Below are 21,920 nucleotides of genomic sequence, written 5' to 3' on the forward strand. Positions count from 1 at the left end.
GGGTTAGTTTTAATTATTTGACCAGAATGAAGAGAAACAAGAAAAGGTCTAATATAAACATGATCTTACCGTTACTTCACTTCGAAAATCGTGTCAAATGACACGCTATTATAATCCTAAGATTGGCTTCCAAAGCATTTTATATATTTTGATATTGAGACTATTTAATTACTGCTTGATATATTTGTATATGCGAAACAAAACTTAACGTTCTTACACAATCTAGTTGGTTGCTTAAACGCATTTAAGCAACTTAAGAAATAAAATTTAACTTATATAAACTGATGGTGGTAGATCATTCACATGATCAACACATATCAATTTGTAAATATTTTAGGTTAATTGCTTTATTTCACATTATTAATTCACTTATTATGATTAGTTATGTATAGTTATCTTGTAAATAATCATATAGTACAAAAAGTCTTTTACACTTTCAGGGTATAAAAGATAATTAGCCCCAAGAAATACACAATATAAAAGTGTGAGGAAGAAACACAGGTTATCTCAAGTTATATTTCAAGCATGAAAGCCTCATTACATAAATACTTTCATAGAAACAATCTATAATAGAAGACTAGAAGTTATATGTGTTCTTTTAGGCTGGAAATATATATATATATATATATATATATATATATATATATATATATATATATATATATATATATATATATATATATTGTAGTCTATATAAACTATCAAGTTCACCAAGTTTGAATAAAAATCTCGGCTGAGATTGTTGTGTAAAATCTAAGACGAATATAATGGCATATCCATAAAAATTTGAACAGCATAATGATTCTAGAAGTTACCTAGCTAGATATCTATCTGCTCCAAAATGTTAGATTAACAAGTACAGTCATTTCTATTAAATTTTTTTTTATTTTTGTGGGGGAGGGGCTACAAAAGTGGGTGTCTGGTGGGGGTGCAGGGACTGGGGTGGGTACCTATGTATTATAAGACCAAAATAGCGAATTTAATGAAGCTAACATCATAAAATAACAACCGTGTAACAAATTGCATTTAATCGAAATGACAGAATTGATAGTTCTAGGAAAGCATGTCCTACAAGGATTATATTCATACATACATGACTATTAATTTCCTAAAGAAATAGGGGCGGCATATTTATATAGTTTAATTAGTACTAATTATATGCACCGATAGTATAAAAAAATATTCAGACACTCAAATCACCTAAAAGGTGGTTGCATGTTACTTTATATAACTAGCGTTGATATAAGTAACATGAAATAAATGATAATTAAATCTGTATAATGATAAGTTAAATTATACTATGGTGCCAATATTTATTATATCTTCGGTACATAAAACTTAATATCTCATTTTTCTCTCTAGTACTGAGTAGAATAGGGAGATCAGAGGGAGAGGGATGAACAGCAGTAGTCAAAGGTGGTTTGGATGAGGATTTTCAGGGTTGGTTGATATGTAGCTAATATGGGAGTTTCTTGAGAAGGTATGAAAAAAGGTATATTATGGTTTTCATTATAAAGACACTTTAGGATTTGTGATAATGGATTTTCTTATTTGCAAAAGTGACTGAAATACTTTAAACTTACTGATTGAAAGCTATTTTAAACCTTTTCATTTTTTTTTTTCCCATCCGGTGCCCGGTACCTGCATTGGAGCCCGACTATATCCGGATTCGCGTCGGGTAGGACCCCATTCGGGGGGTAGCGCTCCCTACCAAGGATTTTTCATACCCCAGGACTCGAACTCGAAACCTCTGATTAAGGGAGGAACAGCCCATCCACTGACCATCCTTTGGTGGCCCAAAGGTCCAACTCTACCAAAACACACACAAATATTAATTGTGGAAGTGGAACTCATGTATGGAAATTGCTAACGAGGTGGCAAACATATGTCAATACAGTGTTCTTAACGAATTAACCAACAGTCATAAAGAAGACACTAATTAATAGAAAACATAACTGTATAGGTGGAACAACAACTACTCTAATCAAAGCATCAATATTCGTTTTGGAGTTCTGATTAATTCAAATTTATATCGTGTAAGAACCATTAAAGAGGAGCGTGCTTCCTATCAAGATTTCTTTTAATTCCGGGTGGTAATCAAAACATTCAGTTCGTGACTAAAGATATTTGAGTCTCAGAATTGATTAATTACTCACTCTTGTGCTTATTGAAATACAGCTGTCCGAATTACAGGAGCTATATAATGTATATAGACTAATCACTTAACATTAACATCTGAAATTATAGCAGATGCCCAGAGCTAAGAGTAATATGGCTTTGAATATCCAACTAAATCTGTTTGGTACGTAATGTTGAGTTACTTGCAATTCAAGTAACTGCTATGTACAAGAATCATTTCTCTTAACAATAATATTTGTATTAGCATTATCATCAATTTGTAAACTAAGATTGCTTTGAAATTTATATCATTTTTTTTCTTCAATTAAATTGAAATTTGTAACGAGAACACACTGCTACTGAGAAAATACAGAAATAAAAAAGTGTCACGATCCAAAATCCCAACCAACAAGGGTCGTGATGGCGCCTAACATCGCTCGCTAGGCAAGCCAACACAACAAATAATACGAAAAGAGAAGCAATAAATATCTGATAGCTGAACAAATAACAGAACGTAAAAACAACTCCGTAAAACATAATACGTTCTAAAACCGATAACTAACGTAAACCACCCCAAGATTTGGTGTCACAAGTACATGAGTTTCTAAATTCAAATAAATACAAGGTTCTGAAAGAAATACAATGCTATTCGAAACAAAATGGAAACAGTACAACGAAAATAGGAAAGTGACTCTAAGGTCTGCTAATGAGATGCAACTCTACCTCGAATCACTAGCTAGTATCAGCTAAGTACCTCTTGAGACTCCGCTGATAGGGGTGTTCATAAAACCCCGAAAAACTGAACCAAAATGACCAAAAAATCGATATTTTTAGGTTTGGTTTGGTTTTGGTTTAAAATTTTAAAAACCGATCAAATTTGATTTGATTTTAATCAAAAAATAACCGAAAAAACCGAACCAAACCGACTATAAAAGTAGCTATTTAAATTTATTATTGCACCTATATATATGTATATTTTTATATAAAGTTTCTAAAATTTTATGGTACATATTAGTCATTTGTATTTTTAGTCTAGTTCTTTGCTATTATAATAATCTAATTCTTTGCCTTCTAGTTTGATTGGTAGTTTTCTTTTACTAAGTACAAGAATTTATTTCATGTTAAAAACAATCGATTTTTAATTGAGTACTTAAGTTATTCATCACTATTTGAGTCAATTATCATCAATATATCTTGGTAAATGAAAGATTTCTTAAATAGCAATTGGTTTGATAGCGTTACGTTGAAAATGTAGTCGCCAGAATATGCGTTTGGTAGTGTATGTCTCATATTTAAGAAAAAACCGAAAAACCGACAAAAACTGAATCGATAAAAAACCGATTTAATTGGTTTGGTTTGGTTCCAATATTTGAAAAACTGACTTACTTGGTTTGGTTTCTTTTTAGGGAAAAATCGACCTAAACCGAACTATGAACGCCCCTATCCGCTGGTACCAATGTCAAAATCTGCACAAGAAGTTTTTAAGTGTATTATGAGTACATCCGACCCAACTTACTCAGTAAGTGTCGAGCTGTCACGACCCGAAATTTCTACCTTCGGGGCCGTGATTGTACCTAACATTTCACTTACTAGGCAAGTCAACATTAGAATAATATTAACCATTTTAAAATAATTTTAAATTTAATTAATAACAACAAAACAAATGCGGAAGTAAAGTCTGAATTGTAGTGAATAATCCATAATAATAGCGATGTCTAAATACCATCCTAGAACTGGAGTCACAAGTGCACGAGCTTCTAGAATAATACAAATAAAGATCTGAATAAAATAAAGCTGTCTGAAAGCAAACACACAACTAAAATAAGATAGACGGGGACTTCAGAATTACGGACGCTGTGCAGTTATACCTCAAGTCTCCTCTGAGTAGCTGAAATCTGAGCAAGTCTATGGTACGCCGTTGGGACAAACTCTGAAATCTGCACAAGAAGTGCAGAGTATAGTATCAGTACAACCGACCCCATGTACTGGTAAGTGTCGAGCTTAACCTCGACGAAGTAGTGACGAGGCTAAGACAGGTCACTTACATTAACCTGTACGCAATAATAGTAATAGCCACAATAATAGAATTAAATCAGATAACTCATTTTTAATAGTTAAAGCCAACTCAGCAGTCATAACCAATTATTATTTCAATCAATTTCTGTTGCAAGGTGCAATCCGCCCCCACAATATATTCATTTTCAACCCTCCAATATATTTATTTTAATCAAATATATATATAGACTTTTAAACAAGTCTGTTGCGGCGTGCAACCCGATCCCCCAATATGGACTTTTTTAATAAGTCTGTTGCGGCGTGCAACCCGATCCCCCAATATGAACTTTTAATACAAGTCTGTTGCGGCGTGCAACCCGATCCCCCAATATGTTTATTTCAATCAATTCTGTTGCGGCGTGCAACCCGCTCCTCCAATATATCCATTTACCAATTCTTATAGAAGAAATTACCCCAATAAATGCAACAATTAATATAAAATTTTTAAGGCAACAAGCATACAATAATTATGATTTAATTATGAAACAAACAATGACAAATAGCAATTTATTATGGAAATCATGGAGAAAATAGGCAGTTTACTATTTAATATGCTAAATGTCAAGTAGCAATTAATGCACATAAATCAAATCAGCATGTAGCAATTATTGCAGGAATTCAAGAATTAATATTTGACAAGGAATAGGAGAGAAACAATTATCATAACAATTAATTCGTGTATTAAAACAAATTTAGGATTTTCAAATAATTATGCAAACAATTAATTTGACGACGTATATGCAAACAATTAATTTGACGACGTATAGACACTGGTCACCTCGCCTATACGTCGTTCACATGCACTTCACATAACAAATAATTTAAGGGTTCTATTCCCTCAACTCAAGGTTAACCACGACACTTATCTCGCTTTGCAATTTCAATCAATTACTCGACCACAACTTTTCCTTTTGAATTTATCTCCAAAAGCGTCAAATCTATTCACAAACAATTCGATATACTCAATACGAATCATAGGAATTAATTTCATGTGAATTTACTAATTTTCCGGATAAAATTTGAAATTCACTTTAAAAATTGATAGTGGGGCCCACGTCTCAAATCTCGAAAAACTTATGAAATCCGAACACCCATTCCGAGACGAATCCAACCATACAAATATTATCAAATTCCGATGTCAAATGAGCCTTCAAATCTTAAATTTTTGTTTTTGGAAGATTTTATAAAAATCTGATTTTTTCCCCAAAATTTTACGGATTCATGATATAAATGAGTATGGAATCATGAAATATAATCAATATAGGATAAGGAACACTTTTCCCAATATATTTCCGTAAAAATCGCCCAAGAATCGCCTTACCCGTGCTCAAAAATGAAAAATGGTTGAAAATGGGACGAAATCTCATTTCAAGAACTTAAGTTCTGTTTTTCGAATTTTTACCCTTCGCGAACGCGATAGTACCCTCGCGTTCGTGAAGCACATTTTTGTGCTGCCAAAACTTTGCTCTTCGCGAACGCGAAGGCAACCTCGCGAACGTGAAATCTTTCCAAATTTGGCCTTCGCGAACGCGATATACCCTACGCGAACGCGAAGCTTTAACGCTTGGTGCCCGGCCAGGCATCGCCTTCTACGCGAACGCGAAAGCTTCCACGCATTCGCGATAAATACTGCACTTTACCCTTCACGAACGCGGCCCCCTCTTCACGAATGCGAAGAGTAAACTTCACCTGCCTCAAGTTCCTCTTCGTGAACGCGATTCCTCTATCGTGAACGCGAAGAAGGAAACCAGACAGTGCATCAGAAATTTTTTCAGCAGAGTTCCAAGTCCAAACCAAATATGCATCTAAGTCTTAAACCATCATACGAACTTGCTCGCGTGATCAAATCACCAAAATAACACCTAGAACTACGAATCGAGTACCAAATCAAAAAAGATTTTCAAGAAAACTTTAAAATTTATATTTTCGCAACCGGACGTCCGAATCATGTCAAATCAACTCCGTTTCTCACAAAATTCGGCAGACAAGTCATAAATATTATAGTGGACCTATACCGGGCTCCGAAACCAAAATACAGACCCGGTGTCAATAAATTCAACATCAGTAAATTCTTAAAAATCATTAAGCTTTCAAACTTTTAATTTTTCATCAAAATTCCATATCTCGGGCTAGGGACTTCGGAATTCGATTCTGGGCATACATTCAAGTCCCAAATAACGATACAGTCCTACCAAAATTATCAAAATACTGATCCGAGTCCGTTTGCTCAAAATGTTGACCAAAGTCAACTCAGTTGAGTTTTAAAGCTCTATTTCACATTTTAATCCATTTTTTCCACATAAAAACTTTCCGGAAAATTATACGGACTGCGCATGCAAGTCGAGGAATGATAAATAGTGCCTTTTGAGGTCTTAGAATACAGAATTACTTATTAAATTTAAAGATGACACTTTGGGTCATCACACGAGCCTAATCTCGACGAAGTAGTGACGAGGCTAAGACAATACACCTATAATAAATATGTGCAATTATATATATAAAAGAATAACAAGTTAAAAAGTTAAATGAAACAACAGTATAGGCAGTGGTGTAGCCACCCTATGCCAAGGGTGGTCAAGCGCACACCCTTCGTCGAAAAATTATATTGCATATATAAATTAAATACTACTTTATATGGTTATATATTATAGTTTGAACATCCTTAACATAATTGAGTGAGGCAGTCCAGTGGCTCAGGGTGTTCAAAGTGATGTGTTATTCACGGGTGTAAAGTTCTACCAATTTTGTTTGTCAAAACTAAACGGAGACCACCATGTGTGGTCTATTTGATTCTTTTGCAATCAAAAAGTTTCCTAATAAAATAACTCTTAAAACTTAAAATTTGTGTAGAAATAAACAACTAATCTTAAAAGTAATTTTTTAACTAAAAGATATTTCTTAAATAAATTTTATAATTTAAAAGTCAAGCTCTATAAAACTTATGATACACCATTCATCAACAAAAAATATATTCTTGACTTGTTTAAAGTTTGAACACCCTCGGCGAAATTTCTGGCTACGCCACTAGGTATAGGGCAACGAAATGGGCAACGAAACCACCAAGTAAAAATTCATATTACCAAATATCAAGTAAAACAACAAATTCAACAAACTCTCATGGCACCACCCTTCGTGCTTTTACTCTCATCCTCACTATATCAAATAAATACAAGTGCACGGCATCACCCTTCGTGCTTTTACTTTCGTCCTCACATGATCATAATAAAAATGCATATGCACGACATCACCCATCGGCTTTAACCTCTCATGATAAATAAGCATGTGCACAACATCAGCTTTCGTGCTTTTATCCTCATATTCACTCAATCAATGATATCAATATGCAAATGAGGCAAGGCGACACCCTTCGTGCTCTTCACTCTTCTTCACCAAGAAACAACAATTACACAATACAAGCAAGGTGGGAAGCAAATTTCAACCTCAACAATAGTGTTAGAATAAGCAAATTCAACTTTCAATATTACAACAATTTCAACATAAGCAATAAACACGAAAGCGAATAGTCAAAGAATATACGATCTATCTAAGGCATGGAACAACATGGCACAAATAAGGCAAATTCCACTCCTAAGAATTAATCGAATGACAACGCATATACACTCGCCACCTCGCATATATGTCGTCCCCACACATATTTCACTTAGCAAATAGACCAAACAAGTAATAATTCTCTCAAGTCAAAGTTAATCATGGCACTTACCTCTTTCTGAAGACAATCAATAATCAACCACAGCTTTTTCTTTAGAACAAGCCTCCAATGAAGATACATGATTTGTTTGGTCGAAATTCGAAATTCGAGATTCGCTTGGTCGAAATTCGAGATTCGGACCAAATCTCGATTACCCATTCACCCTCGTGCTAAGATACATGATTTGTTTCGAAATTCGACCTCAATTCAAGGTTTAAATCTCAATCATGTCAAATTCCTAAATTCTACCCAAAACCCCTAATTTCTATATTTAAACTACTAAATTTAAGGATAAAAATCATGGGTGTTTATGGAAATACATCAAAACTAGTTGAAAGGCACTAATCAATGAAGTTGGGATGAAAATCTCTTCAAAAATCTCTCCAATACATGCTCCAAGTCTCAAAAAATGGTGGAAGATAGTGAAATTCCGATTTCAGCTTTTTATATGGCGTTAGGTGCTCTTCGCCTTCGCGGAGCATCTGTCGCATTAGCAAAGTACATAGACCAATTGGCTTTTGCATTCGCAAGGTCCGCACCGCGTTCGCGAAAGCATCACTCCATCCAAGCCTCCGCGTTCACGATCAAGAGGTCGTGTTAGCGATAGAGAGCTCACCTGCCCTCCCCAAGTATCCCAAGCCTACGCGTTCACGTGAGGTCTGCCGCATTCACGAAGGACAATACGTCCCCCCAAGCCTTCATGCTTACGAGCTTCCCCTCGTGTTCGCGTAGAGTAACCTTTCCCCAGTCCCAAGTTTCCCCTTCACGATCGCTATAGAGGCTTCACAATCATGAAGCACTGAGATATACCTGAAAAACCAACTCACTCTACATGGCCAAAATTTGTCTGAAATTAATCTGAAACTCAACGTAACAGATCCCCCGGGGCACCAAGATGAACATGCGCACAAGTGTAGTAACATCATACAAACTCGCTCGCTCACTCAAATCATCAAAATAACATCAAATATCAAGAATTGATCATTAAAACTCAAGATTTTTCAAAGTTTAAACTCATTTTTCCAACTTTTCACATAACGCGTCGAAACGTCCTCGGGTCTACCGAGACCCCAACGAAACACGCGTACAAATACAAAAACATCATACGAACCTACTAGAATTGTCAAAAACACCGATCCGAGGTCGTTTGCGAAGAATGTTGACCGTGGTCAACTCTATTTTATTTTTAAAACCAAAAATTTTCTTTAAAATTTCACATATACACTTTTCAAAAAACGGCACGGACCACGCACACGATTCATATATTATCAAATAAAACTACAAGAGGTCTCGAAACATAGAAAAATGTACGAGTACTCAAAATGACCTAGCAGGTCATCACAAAAAGAGAAAGAAGAGAAGTGAATTCAAGAAGAAGAATAGATGAAAATTATTGATTGTATTTGCCACTTATTTAAAAAGGAAGAGTGATTATACTTAGTGGACTTATAACTCAGAATCATTGTTAAAGAGATCAATGGAAACTAGACCTTAATGTAAATACATGGAGCAAATTTACTCTAAGAATGTCTATTACATGAAGTCAAGTTTTCGAAATATATATAGTTCAATACAAAAAAAAAAAGGGCTCCCAAGGAAAAGCTTGGGGATCACCCTGAACGCTAACGATCTCACAACTCCAGAGTCAAGACTAAGGCTATAATACCCCGACCCTCAAGTACGTCTTTACTAGGACTACAAGTACAAAATTGTGCTGTATACAAGATATCAGTAGTTGGAATAATGGGGATGATGTAAACTAAGAGTCCACCAAACTGTATAAAGAACCTGGTTCTCTATCAGTTCCACAGAACACACACATACAACAGTAAGTAAATGACACAATAATATTTTACGCGAAAAACTCCCAGCTCACGGGATTAAAAACTACGACCTAAAATCGTAGGATTTCAACTTCACTAACCGAGAAAACTTTAAATTACAACCTATTGTAATCTAGGAATTAAACTCTTAATTCTTCACCTACTTGCAATAACTCTATTGCAAGCCTCTTTGTAATAACTCTTGGTCAAAGCTCACCACTTTGACTAACTATAGCCAAACACAAACACATAATTTATGGTTTTACAGAAGATATCATACAAAATGCTTCTAACTAAGCTGGGTATGAATAATAAGTAAATAATACTAACAAAGATACAACAATACTAAGGACATACGATAAATTCAGTGCTCGGATCTGGTCCTTTGTTCTGTTGCTACTTTGTTCTTCAAGCCTTGGAGTCAATGAAAGGCGGCAGCACACTTGAGAGAGACTTAATGATTTAGGGTTTGCAAGTGTGTATTTTCCCTTGCCTCATGTTGGTAATATATATGTAAGGTCATTTGAATGATGTAAGCAGGTATCCGGTACAAGGCATGCTCCACAAAGTGACTGCTACACTGTTGCGTGTGCAGTGCAACAGTGCAGCGACTAAAAAAGCTGTAAGGAGTTGACTTGTACTATGACCAGAGGAACTGATAGCCATCTGTTCCCTCTACCGTTTCTTTGACTGATAATATTGGAACTTGTGCCAGACATGTGACTTATTATTCTGAGCACTTTGAGGGTGTGTAATAGGTTCCCTATCTTGTTCTCATATGAAGTTTATTCAATTATCAAAATACAAAGGCACATAACTTATCAATTTTCTCCTTTTTGATGATGACAAACTTAGAATTGAGGTTCTCATGAGAACCAGAACTCCATACAATTCACCCTGCAGAATAATTTTATTCCCCCTGAGAACTTATTTCCCTTTCTGCCCCCCTTCAATTTTCTTCCCCCTTTTGGCATCACAAAAGAAATATATGCAAGTAAACGCAAAAAAAAGTCCAAAAAAGTTAACTCATGCCACATGTGTGCACACAACATAGCTAAAAATAGAGCACAAGAGTATAACATGCATAGCAGCAAAAGACTGAGATGTTCATTAATTAAATTTAGGAGAAAACAGAGGCAGTAGTACCATTGTTTACAAAACATCCACACAAAAAACAAACTTAAAGTACCATAGTCAAATCAACAACAAGATAAAAAAGGGATACTGGGGTTAAGACATCGTTAAGCTAGTCACTGACAAGGGAACTGTTTAACGGCATTGAAAGAGGGAGGGAAGGATGAAGAGGCAAGGGCTTTGAGAAGAATATTCACTCGAGCATTTGCAGACCGCTGCTCGTTCATCAGCTGCTCTTTCAGGTCCTCAACCTGTTTTCTCAGGTCTGCATTTTCAGTAGTTAAGCGGGAAACCTCTGCACATTGTGCACTGCTAGAACCAGGTTCCTCTATGGCTTGACTGAGCTGCCCCTCAAGAATGGCATTCCGATCCTTTATCCTCCTTATTTCGTCATTAGCAGCAGTCTAGCTTCAATTAACTGAGAAATAGTAGAATTGCAGCCAATACCCCTTTCTTGTCTTTACATTTGCATTCTTCCAAGGTTGTCATTGAGAAAGTTTGCTTTCGAGTTCCCACTGCTACTCTTCCCAAAAGAACTTTGAAGAATTCAAACACTCAAGTAAGCAGGAACCCATAAGGCAAACCATGGTTCCCTTCCTTGAAGTCTGCCACCTTTTTCATATGTTCAATCATGATACCAGGCAGGTTGATGGTAGTGTATGCATCCAGTGCTTCCATAAGGAACATGTCCACTTTCAAAGTAATGGAATGCCTCTATGCACGTGGTAGCAGGACCTTGTTCACCATCTCAAACATAAGTTGATACTCTGGAAGGAGAGCCTTCTCGTGCACTCGTTCCCTCTCTGAACAACCTAAGATTTTAGAATGATCTTTCTAAAGTCAGGGGAACAAGTACCTTTAACATATGAGAGCCCCTCAGTGGGCACACCCAAGATATTTCCTAGAACAGCATCATCCATCACAAAATTCACTCCATTAACTTTCAGGCACATATTGTTGTCTTCCACAGAAAATAGATCTGCGTAAAAATTACGAACCTCTTCTTCATAAACCTTGGGACTCTAGATGGTAAACAAACGAGTCCACTTCTGAAACTTGCAGATTGCAAACAACTGTATCATGACTGATATTTCAAGAATGACAGCGTCAAACACTCTGCCTCATAGCACCTTTTGCTTCTTCAGGTTTTCTCTTCTCTCAACTTCAGACACATTTACTTTGGCTTTCTTGGAGGAACTAAGTTCCTCTCTGTCACTTGCGTTTCTCTTTTGAGACTTCTTCACACTTTTCTCCTTCTTTTCATACTTACTTTTCTCACCAGACTCCTTTTCTTCAGCACTCTTCTCTTTATCAATCTCCACCTCTTTTACACACGATCCTCTCTTGGGCTTTGCAAGCACATATTTTTTAGAGGATTTATGAACCAAGGAAGAAGGTTCCTCATTCACCCGTTCATCTTCAACATTCATAATGTTTGTCGGAGGTACATCCTCCTTATTCACTAACTTCCCCACTTTCACCAACCTTCTTCTTTTCTTTTCTTTTCTTCCATGTTTCTCTTCAAAGCACTCCCAAGAGCTTCTTTCTTTTGCTACCTAGTAGTGGGTCTTTTAAGAACAGGCTCTTTGAGAACTGCCCTACCACTTCTAGCAGCAATAAGACTTACCACAATCACATCATCATAGTCTTCCTCACTGTTATCATTCTCTTCTTCAGACAGAGGTCTCATCTCAGGGATTACAGAGTCTAACGGCACTGCATCAAAGTGAGAAGAAGGAGAAGGTTAAGTATTGTCCAGGGGCTCTTTGGTAGAGCATGGGGTTTCATCCCAAGTAGGAGCAGAGTGCTCTTCTTGGGTAGAGGGAGCAGGTCCCTCTGTTGTCTCCCTTGTAGTACTAACTGGCACCAAGTTACCATGAGACACCAGTTCCCCACCTCCAACTCTATTTCCTTCTCCTTCCCCCTGAGACCCAGCAGTAACATCATCACACTCATACTCCCCAACCAACCCTCCATCGGTAGCAATAAGTAGCATATTCTCTATATCTTATCTTTCACTCACACCCAATAGTGTAGAATCAGTAGATGCAAGAGAAGCATTACCTGATGGAGAGGCAACATTCAGATCAAACGTCGGAGCAGGAGGAGTGATAGGCAATTCTGATGCTTCACCACTACCAACAACATCCTCTTGGGCTACATAGAGCTCCCTAACTTGATGACTTGAAACCTCTGGTCCCTCTTCTCCATACAATATTTCATCGTCTGCCATTGTTTTCGGCGAAATAGAGGGAGAGGTTGTAGCGACAAACCTTTTGGGGGTTTGTGTTTTGAGACTACAATGAGAACCAAAACTCGATGGTGGAGAGGAATCAGTAGGTGGTTGTTGGTCTGAGTTAGGGTTTTTACTGGGTGACAGTTGAGACTCAGGCTCACACTGCAGTGCTTCGTGAGATGAAGACGCAGTAGGAGTGACACTGGTAGCACTTGAAGACTCTGGATTCTGGGAAGACATAATGATTTTTAGATGTAAATACACGAGAAAGAGAGGGTGTTTTGAGAGAGGAAGGAAGTTTGATGGCTTTTATGTAGACAGTTGTGAGAAAGACGTCTTTTGGGGTTATTTAGAAGATATCAGGGACCGGTTGCAAATGGGTGCAACGGACTGGGTAGACGGGTCGGTTAGTAACGGGTGTGATGCTTAGGCTTTAAGAAGGATGAGAGAAAAAGGCGGATACATTTAATGAAGTGGCACTTTTATAGTTGTTTAAAATGCGTATGAGTGTAAAAAGAGCTACTAAGCTGAGTCAAGGGAACCAGGTTCCTTGACTGAGTTTTGTAAATATGAGCCTCATCCTTCTACCAAAATGCAATATCATTAGCTTCTTGTTTGATCTGTAGTTGCCATGCGTGTTTACCTATAACAGTATAGAATTGAGTTAGAAATTTCTAGAAAACACTTTTAGCCGTTTACCTTTTCATTTCTTCATAGCCAATCATTGAGGAACTTGGTGCTCAGTTCGACTTTATCAGTCTCAACTCCAGTCGATTCTTTTCAAAGTCCTTTATGCTCAATGCTTTGATGAAGATATCAGCTACCTGGTCCTGTGTTTTGTAAAACTTCATGAAGATGGGACCGTTTTCAACATTATCCCTGAGAAAGTGATGTCGCACATCAATGTGCTTTGTCCTCGTATGCTGAACTGTATTCTTTACCATGTTAAGAGAACTTGTGTTGTCACACAGTAATGGTACACAATCAGAAAACACACCAAAATCTTCCAGTTGTTACTTGATCCACAGTAGTTGAGCACAACAGGAAGCAACTGCCACAAATTCAGCTTCTGTAGTAGAAAGAGCCACAGAGTTTTGTTTCTTTGTACCCTATGAAATCAAGAATGATCCCAGGAAATGTGCCATCCCAGATGTACTCTTTCTATCCACCAAAGAACTAACATAATCAACATCAGCATACCCAATTAAGTTGAAATTGTCTTCTGAGGGATAGTAAAGGACCAGGTCCTGTGTTCCTTTGAGATACCTTAGAATTCTCTTGGCATCTTTTAGATGAGATTCCTTTGGACTTGATTGGAATCTAGCACATAATCTCATAGTGAATACAATGTCAGGTCTGCTGGTTGTGAGATACAAGAGTGAACCAATGATACTTCTTACATAGTTTCATTTATAGGGGGACCAGGTTCTTCTATGTACAGACGAGTAGCAGTGGCAATAGGAGTATCAATGGTCTTTGAACTTTCTCTCAAATCTCTTCATAAGCTCTTTAATGTATTTCTGCTGACTTATCATCATTCCCTTAGAGGTTTGCTTAACTTTCACACCTAGGAAGAAGTTCAGTTCCCCCATCATGCTTATCTCAAACTCGCTTCCCATAAGCTTGGCAAACTCCTCACATAAGGAATCATTTGTTTCACCAAAGATGATGTCGTCAACATAAACTTACACAATCAACAAGTTCCTCCCCCGTTTCTTCAAAAAGAGAGTGTTGTCAATTTTTCCTCTTGTAAAGCCATTTTCCAGAAGGAACCTGGAAATCTTTCATACCATGCACGAGGGGCCTGCTTTAAATCATATAGTGCCTTGTCGAGATTGAATATATGTTCAGGATGATCATGACATTCAAAACCATGTGGTTGTTTGACAAAGACTTCTTCCTTTAAATATCCATTCAGAAGTGCACTCTTGACATCCATTTGGAACAATTTGAATTCCATATGAGATGCAAAAGTAATGAGAATTTTGATGGCTTCCATTCGTGTAATTGGAGTAAAAGTCTCATCATAGTCAATACCTTCTTCTTGATTATAACCTTGAACCACCAACCTGGCCTTATTTCTTGCTGTATTCCCAAACTGATCAAGCTTGTTTCTGAACACCCACCTGGTTATAATAATAGTTCTGTCAGAAGGTCGAGGGACCAGGTGCCACACGCTGTTCCTCTCAAATTGATGGAGTTCATCTTGCATAGCAGCAATCCAGTCAGGATCTTTCAATGCTTCCTTGATATTTTTGGGCTCAATTTGAAATAGGAAGGCTGAGAAGGCAAACATGCTTCTTGTCTTTGATCTGGTTTGAATCCCTGAATCAAGAGGAGTGATCACATTCTGGAGAGGATGTGAGCTTTTATGCTTCCAGTTGGACACCTGAATCTCATTGTGAGAAGATCCAGGTTCCTTTGAGTGGGATCCATCATTAGCATCCATGGAAGAGCTAGTGCCACTTCTTCGCTCAGCATCAAGAGTTCCTTGCATGGTATCAACAAATCTGTTTTCTGCTTCAGTTGCTGTAATAGAGGAACCATGTCCCTCTGAATCAGCTGGAGGTTCTGCTGCATTTTCTTCATTAGATTCCTTGACCTGACTCATCAGATCAGCCTTACCATTTTCCATATCAATTATTTCTCCAGGAACCTTTAACTGCTCTCCATCTTGATCGTTCTTATTATGTGAATCTTTCCCACTTAAGTGGTGTGATTCATCAAAGATTACATGTACGCTTTCTTCAACACATTGAGTCATTTTGTTGTAGACCTTGTATGCTTTGCTTTGTGAAGAAGATCCACGAAAGACCCCTTCATCACTTTTGGCATCAAATTTTCCCAGCACTTCCTTACCATTATTCAGAACGAAACATTTGCAACCAAACGTTCTCAGGTAAGTCAGCTTGGGTTTCCTCCCGTTTAGCAATTCATACGGGGTTTTGTTTAAGAGGGACCTAATCATGCACCTGTTTACTAAATAACAGGCAGTGTTCACCGCCTCAGCCCAAAAGCTTTTTGGTACACCACTGTCAATCAGCATTGTCCTTGACATGTCTTCAAGAGTCCTATTTTTCATCTCCACAACACCATTTTGTTGGGGTGTTTTTGAAGCTGAAAAATTATGACTTATACCATTTCCAGTACAGAGTTCGTCAAATTTTGCATTGTCGAATTCTGTACCATGATAAGATCTTATGCTTACAACATTATGACTCATTTTCACTTAAATCTGCTTCACAAAAGCAACAAAGACTGGAAAGGTTTCATCCTTGGTTCTGAAGAACAAGGTCCATGTGAATTTGGAGTAGTCATCCAAAATGACAAAAATGTATTTCTTTCCTCCTCTACTGGGCACCCTCATAGGTCCACACAGATCCATATGAAGAAGATCTAGTGGCCTTGAGGTGCTTACTTCCTTTTTTTGGCTTGAAGGAGGACCTGGCTTGCTTTTCCTTCACACATGCATCACACACTTTGTGATCCTTGAACCTTGACTTTGGCAGCCCACTGACCAGGTCTTTCTTAACTAGCTTGTTCAGCAAGGAGAAGCTTGCATGTCCTAATCTTTTGTGTAGCAGACCACAACTCAACATCATCATCAACAACACTCAAACATGTAAGATCCCCACTGTTTAAGGACTCAAAGTCAGCTACGTATATGTTTTTGAATCTTTTTGCCATCAGAACCACTTCACCAGTCATAAGATTGGTGGCTGTGCAAGTCTTTGAAAAGACTCCACTTTGTTTCCTTTATCGCAGATTTGTGAGACACTCAGTAGGCTGTATTTGAGGCCATTCACATAATACACATTCTCAATTGAGTTAGTGAGTGTCTCCTGACTCTTCTAACTCCCAGAATGTATCCCTTTTTGCCATTTCCAAAGGATACACTGCCACCTTGCAGGGCTTTGAGTGAAAGGAAATCATCAGTGCTTCCAGTCATATGCTTAGAGCAGCCGCTATCCATATACCATCTTTGGCTGCTTCCTTTCACTGCTCCATGCACAAGGAAATTAGAGATTAGACTTAGGAACCCAAACAAGTTTGGGTCCCTTGTAGTGAGAAAAAAGGGCAAATTAAACTTCTTCTTATCCAAGCAGGCATCACACGTTTTTTATTGGAGGGACCAGGTTCCTTAGCAGTGGGTACTTTTTCAACAAAACCTTTGTTTTTCTGTTGGGACTGAAATCTAGCTTTGCAAGAGTCTTTAAAATACCCAATGTTACCACAACGAGTGCAAAGCCAGTTATCAGGGACAATAACACACTTGCTATATGGGTTGGAAGTAACTTTTTCTTTTTGGAACCCAATTCCCTGCATGTTCCCCCCACCCCGGTTGATTTTATACATGGAATTGATTGTATCAGAGGATCAGGTCCACTTTAGAGATTTGTCTAAGTTATTTTTACCCTGCTTAGATCTTTCTGAAGTTGTCTATTTTTTTCAAGTTCATCACAAATACTCAATTTTACCATTTTGAGCTCATTTTCAAGTTTAAGGTATGCCTCACTCGCCACTTCCTTACCTTTTGAAGTGTTTTCAGAACTATTTTCCCTTTTTAATTCTTTTACTGTTTCCTTTAGATCCACAACAACTACCAATAAGTTATCTCTCTCATGGTCTACCTTTTTAATTTTCTTAGTTAGAGCATCTTTTTCCCTCTTTAAGTCCTCAATGGTTTCTTTTAAATCAACAACTACGACTACCAAATCAACTCTCTCCTGTTCTACCGCTCCTAGTTCCACAGTTAAAATATTTTTATCATTGATAAGGTTATGATAAGCATCAATCAGAATATTTGCTAAGGATACAAGCTTCTTTTGAGAGTAAGACTTCAAATTTCTTTGAACTTCTAGAAAGTTTACCTCATCGTCATCATCATCTTCATTCTCGTCAGATTTTTCCATCAGGGCAAAGATGGAGTCATATTCAGCTGCTTCGCTTTCAACAACCATCATGGAGGTGTCGCCTTGTTTATCATCTCCCTCAGATTCACTGGAGGAATCTCCCCATGCAGCAAGAGCTTGTTTCACAACATTGTCAGCTACATCTTTTCTCTTGAATTTCTTGTCAGGAACCGGGTTCCTCTTGGCTGTTTTGTCTGTGTTGTGCTTGTACTGGTCTTGCTTGTGGAGAGGACAATATTTGATGAAATATCCTGGCTTCCCCCATTTATGACAGCAATCATAGCCTTTTGATCTGCCGAAGCTGCCTTTTTTCGGGATACCTTCATTTCTGCGAACCATTTTCTAAAACCTCCATGTCAAATAGGCCATGTCAGCATCCTCACCAATTGAGTCACTGTTGTCTGCCTTGAGAACCAGGTTCTTCTCCTTGTTGGGTTCTTTTCTTTCATGGTCCTTCTTTTTCTTCATTTCGTAGGTCTTCAGATTTCTAATGAGTTCATCAATGGTCACTTTTGCAGATCTTTTGCCTCTATGATAGCATTGATTTTACTCTCCCAAGAACTAGGTAATACACTCAGTATTTTTCTGACCAGTTTGTTCCTTGGAATGATTTATCATAGAGAGTGAAGCTTATTGATGATGGAAGTGAAGCGAGTATGCATGTCCTGAATGTACTCATCATCCTTCATCTTGATGATTTCATACTCAGTAGTGAGCATATCGATCTTTGACTGCTTGACTTGAGTCTTTCCTTCATGTGCGATTAGGAGAGCCTCCCAGATCTCCTTGGCAGATTGACACACTGAAATTCTGTTATACTCGTCTGGTCCAATACCACAGACGAGAATCTTTTTTACTCGGAAGTTTTTCTCTATATCTTTACGGCCGACATCGTTATACTCCTTCCTTGTCTTTGGAACTGTCACTGCTGGCTCGCTAATGGTATTCATAGGTATGAAGGGTCCATCGCAGATGACATCCCAAAGCTCTGAATCTTCAGCCATGATAAAATCATGCATTCTTGTCTTCCACCATATGTAGTATTGTCTATTGAATCTTGGTGGTCTGTAGGTTGATTGACCTTCTTCAAAGTTTGGTGGAGCTGCCATGTGGATCATTTTTAGGTGTTAACCTTATAGAAAGAACCTGCTCTGATACCAATTGATGTAAACTAAAAGTCCACCAAACTGTATAGAAAACATGGTTCTCTATCAGTTCCCACAGAACGCACACACACAATAGTAAGTAAATGACAAAACAGTATTTTACGTGGAAAACTCGCAGCTCACGGGATTAAAAATCACGACCTACACTCGTAGGATTTCAACTTCATTAACCGAGCTAGCTTTAGATTACAACCTATTGTAATCTAGGAATTAAACTCTTAATCTCTCACCTACTTGAAATAACTCTATTGCAAGCCTCTTTCTAATAACTCTATTACAAAGCTCACCACTTTGACTAACTCTAACCAAATACAAATACAGGGTTTATGGTTTTTACAGAAAATATCCTACAAAATACTTCTAACTAAGCTGAGTAGGAATTACAAGTAAATAACACTAACAAAGATACAATAATACTAAGGACAGATGATAAACTCAGTGTTGGGATCTGGTCCTTTGTTCTGTTGCTACTTTGTTCTTCAAGATTTGGAGTCAATAAATGGCGGCAACATATTTGAGAGAGATTTAATGATTTAGGGTTTGCAAGTGTGTGTTTTTCCTTGCCTCATGTTGGTAATATATTGGGATGATGTAAGTAAGTATCCAGTACAAGGCATGCTCCACAAAGTGACTGTTGCACTGTTGCGTGTGCAGTGCAACAGTGCAGCAACTTTAACAACTGTAAGGAGTTGACTTATACTGTGACCGGAGGAATTGATAGCCATCTGTTCCCTCTGCCATTTCTTTGACTGATAATGTTGGAACTTGTGCCAGACATGTGACTTGTTGTTCTGAGTACTTTGAGGCTATGTAACAGGTTCCCTATCTGGTTATCATATGAAGTTTGTTAAATCATCAAAATACAAAGGCACATAACTTATCAGAGGAACAAAGGAATATATGGGAAAAGAGGTTTAGTGACGCAATGGAATATCGCACATTCAACATAGCGTTCGGACTCATGTGCCTTCCAACACTAGGGGTATTCGAGCCTGCTGCGTACGATTAGCCAGCCTTACGGCGGCATGGCGTCGGGGAAATAATAGAAGCTATGGGACTTCTATAACTTGAATGACCATTTGAGTAATTAACTATGGTTAAAAGGACAGTAACGATAGAGTTGTTGCGATGCGACAGGAGGATGCATAGAAAGTACTCCAGAAAACAGAAGCTAGAGCAATCCCGAATTAACCAGATAGATCTATTATCAGATCCCAATGGCAAAGCAGGAGCCAAGGTTTTAATTTTAGGGGCTTATTTGGTGCCTTTTTACAATGTTGTTTTCAATCTGGGTACAAATTGACTAGCCGTACTCAGTATTACGGCATTTTAGATCTGCGACTAGTTTTAGAAAATATAATATTGAACTATAGTATATGTTTTTATATACACGAAATAATATGAAGGGCTTTTGACACGTTCATGATATGCTATAAGTACTTGATTCATTCGTGCAAGTTTTTTTTTTTTTTTTTTTTTTGCGTCCCAACTTTGTAAATGAATTGCAATAGCTAAAGAGTGTTAGCAATAGCACTCTCACACAAATTTTTCATTACTAGATCAACTCCTCGACAAAAGTAAGAAATTCTGCATATTTCACTAATTCAAGATGAAAAATGAGGTTGCCCTTCGATAAAACTAGCCAATAGATGTAAGTCTTGGGTCTTGACAATATACATTAGGGGAAAAAATAGATAAATAGTTATAAAGGAGTAAATCCGTTCTTTACTGATAAGAAGGAAAACAAATGTTAAAAGACCTGCTATATCAATATATAATTCTACCAATTAACGTACTAACCAAAAAGAATTTAATTTAGTTATTTAGAAATCCAAAAAGTTAGACATGATTGGATGTTTTTTGTTGATAGACATGCGTATTAATGACCTAGCTTTTAGATATTGATTTAACACCCACCGTTGGAGATGTCTTGTTTGATTGATAAAATTTTGATGTTAATGCTACGCTATTTTGATTAATTTAATTAACGTCGAATTAAATTTTAAAAATTCGATCTTTCTATTTATAGATGAGAAAGAGAAGTGTTCAGTTTCGTGGGGTATAGATTAATCAGTCAGTTAAGAAATCATTTTTTAAATAATTGATTGATTAAAAAGCTTTCAACTTTATGATTGACTTTCCATCTGCATGGATGGGAAGACATGTAGAAGTACAATTTTTTGCACATTTGGGTGGGTGAGTTAGTAAAATTATGTGTCTTTCCTCAACTGCTAGTCTTTCTTAAACCGCAAAATGATTGAACAATTTCTCTAACAATGTAATTCCAAGAGTTTTATTATAGAAGAAATGAATTCTGAACTTTAGAATAACAAACACATTTTTATGCATATATTAGAAATATTGATACACCTTACGCGGAGTTTTCGTTCATAAGTCAAATCTTGTGCATACTACGTTATTTCATTCATTCAATTTATAACATATACTAGTATATAAATTAGTACAATACACCTTTTGAAAAGAAAAAAGATAGTACCGCACAAAGACTAGTAGACAGCGTCATACTGCGGTCACGCTCAAGCTGCAAACTCATAACTAAAATACTAGGGTCCAGGGACCGGGAAATGATATAATAGCCTGTTTGGTCAAGCTTCTCAGAAGTAGAAAAAAATAGTTTCTTCTCAAAAGCACAAGCAAAAGCAGTTTTGACTTTTCTTCTTACCAAAAATATCCTTAACAAAATATAGTATATACCAAAATAACCGTTAAACCTAATAATTAGGATATTAATGTATAAATATTTAT

General features: G+C 37.1%; 2 protein-coding genes across 2 annotated transcripts; both read right to left on the minus strand.

Annotated features, from left to right (window-relative positions):
- Window positions 1-10,955: 10,955 nt before the first annotated feature.
- On the minus strand, window positions 10,956-12,835 carry LOC138910087 (protein pxr1-like). Its single transcript, XM_070201309.1, has 6 exons — window positions 12,715-12,835; window positions 12,467-12,555; window positions 11,970-12,395; window positions 11,696-11,861; window positions 11,575-11,651; window positions 10,956-11,243 (listed from the first exon to the last, which is right to left on the minus strand). The coding sequence occupies exons 1-6, from the start codon at window positions 12,833-12,835 to the stop codon at window positions 10,956-10,958; spliced, it is 1,167 nt and encodes a 388-aa protein (XP_070057410.1).
- Window positions 12,836-18,602: 5,767 nt separating this feature from the next.
- Window positions 18,603-19,097, minus strand: LOC117279325 (uncharacterized). The gene has a single exon (XM_033658817.2). The coding sequence runs from the start codon at window positions 19,095-19,097 to the stop codon at window positions 18,603-18,605; it is 495 nt and encodes a 164-aa protein (XP_033514708.2).
- Between the last annotated feature and the right edge of the window lie 2,823 nt (window positions 19,098-21,920).

This window comes from Nicotiana tomentosiformis, chromosome 4 (assembly GCF_000390325.3).
Source record: "Nicotiana tomentosiformis chromosome 4, ASM39032v3, whole genome shotgun sequence".
NCBI classification, from domain to species: domain Eukaryota; kingdom Viridiplantae; phylum Streptophyta; class Magnoliopsida; order Solanales; family Solanaceae; genus Nicotiana; species Nicotiana tomentosiformis.

What these genes read in the sequence shown, in the direction of transcription:
- LOC117279325 (XM_033658817.2), bottom strand. Translation starts at nt 19,097, where the DNA reads ATGGCAGCTCCACCAAACTTTGAAGAAGGTCAATCAACCTACAGACCA.
- LOC138910087 (XM_070201309.1), bottom strand. Translation starts at nt 12,835, where the DNA reads ATGCTACTTATTGCTACCGATGGAGGGTTGGTTGGGGAGTATGAGTGT. An exon ending in AAAACCTGAAGAAGCAAAAG is followed by an intron (nt 11,862 to 11,969) that starts GTGCTATGAGGC and finishes TTTACCATCTAG; the next exon opens with AGTCCCAAGGTTTATGAAGA. An exon ending in TGTTTGAGATGGTGAACAAG is followed by an intron (nt 11,244 to 11,574) that starts GTCCTGCTACCA and finishes AATTGAAGCTAG; the next exon opens with ACTGCTGCTAATGACGAAAT.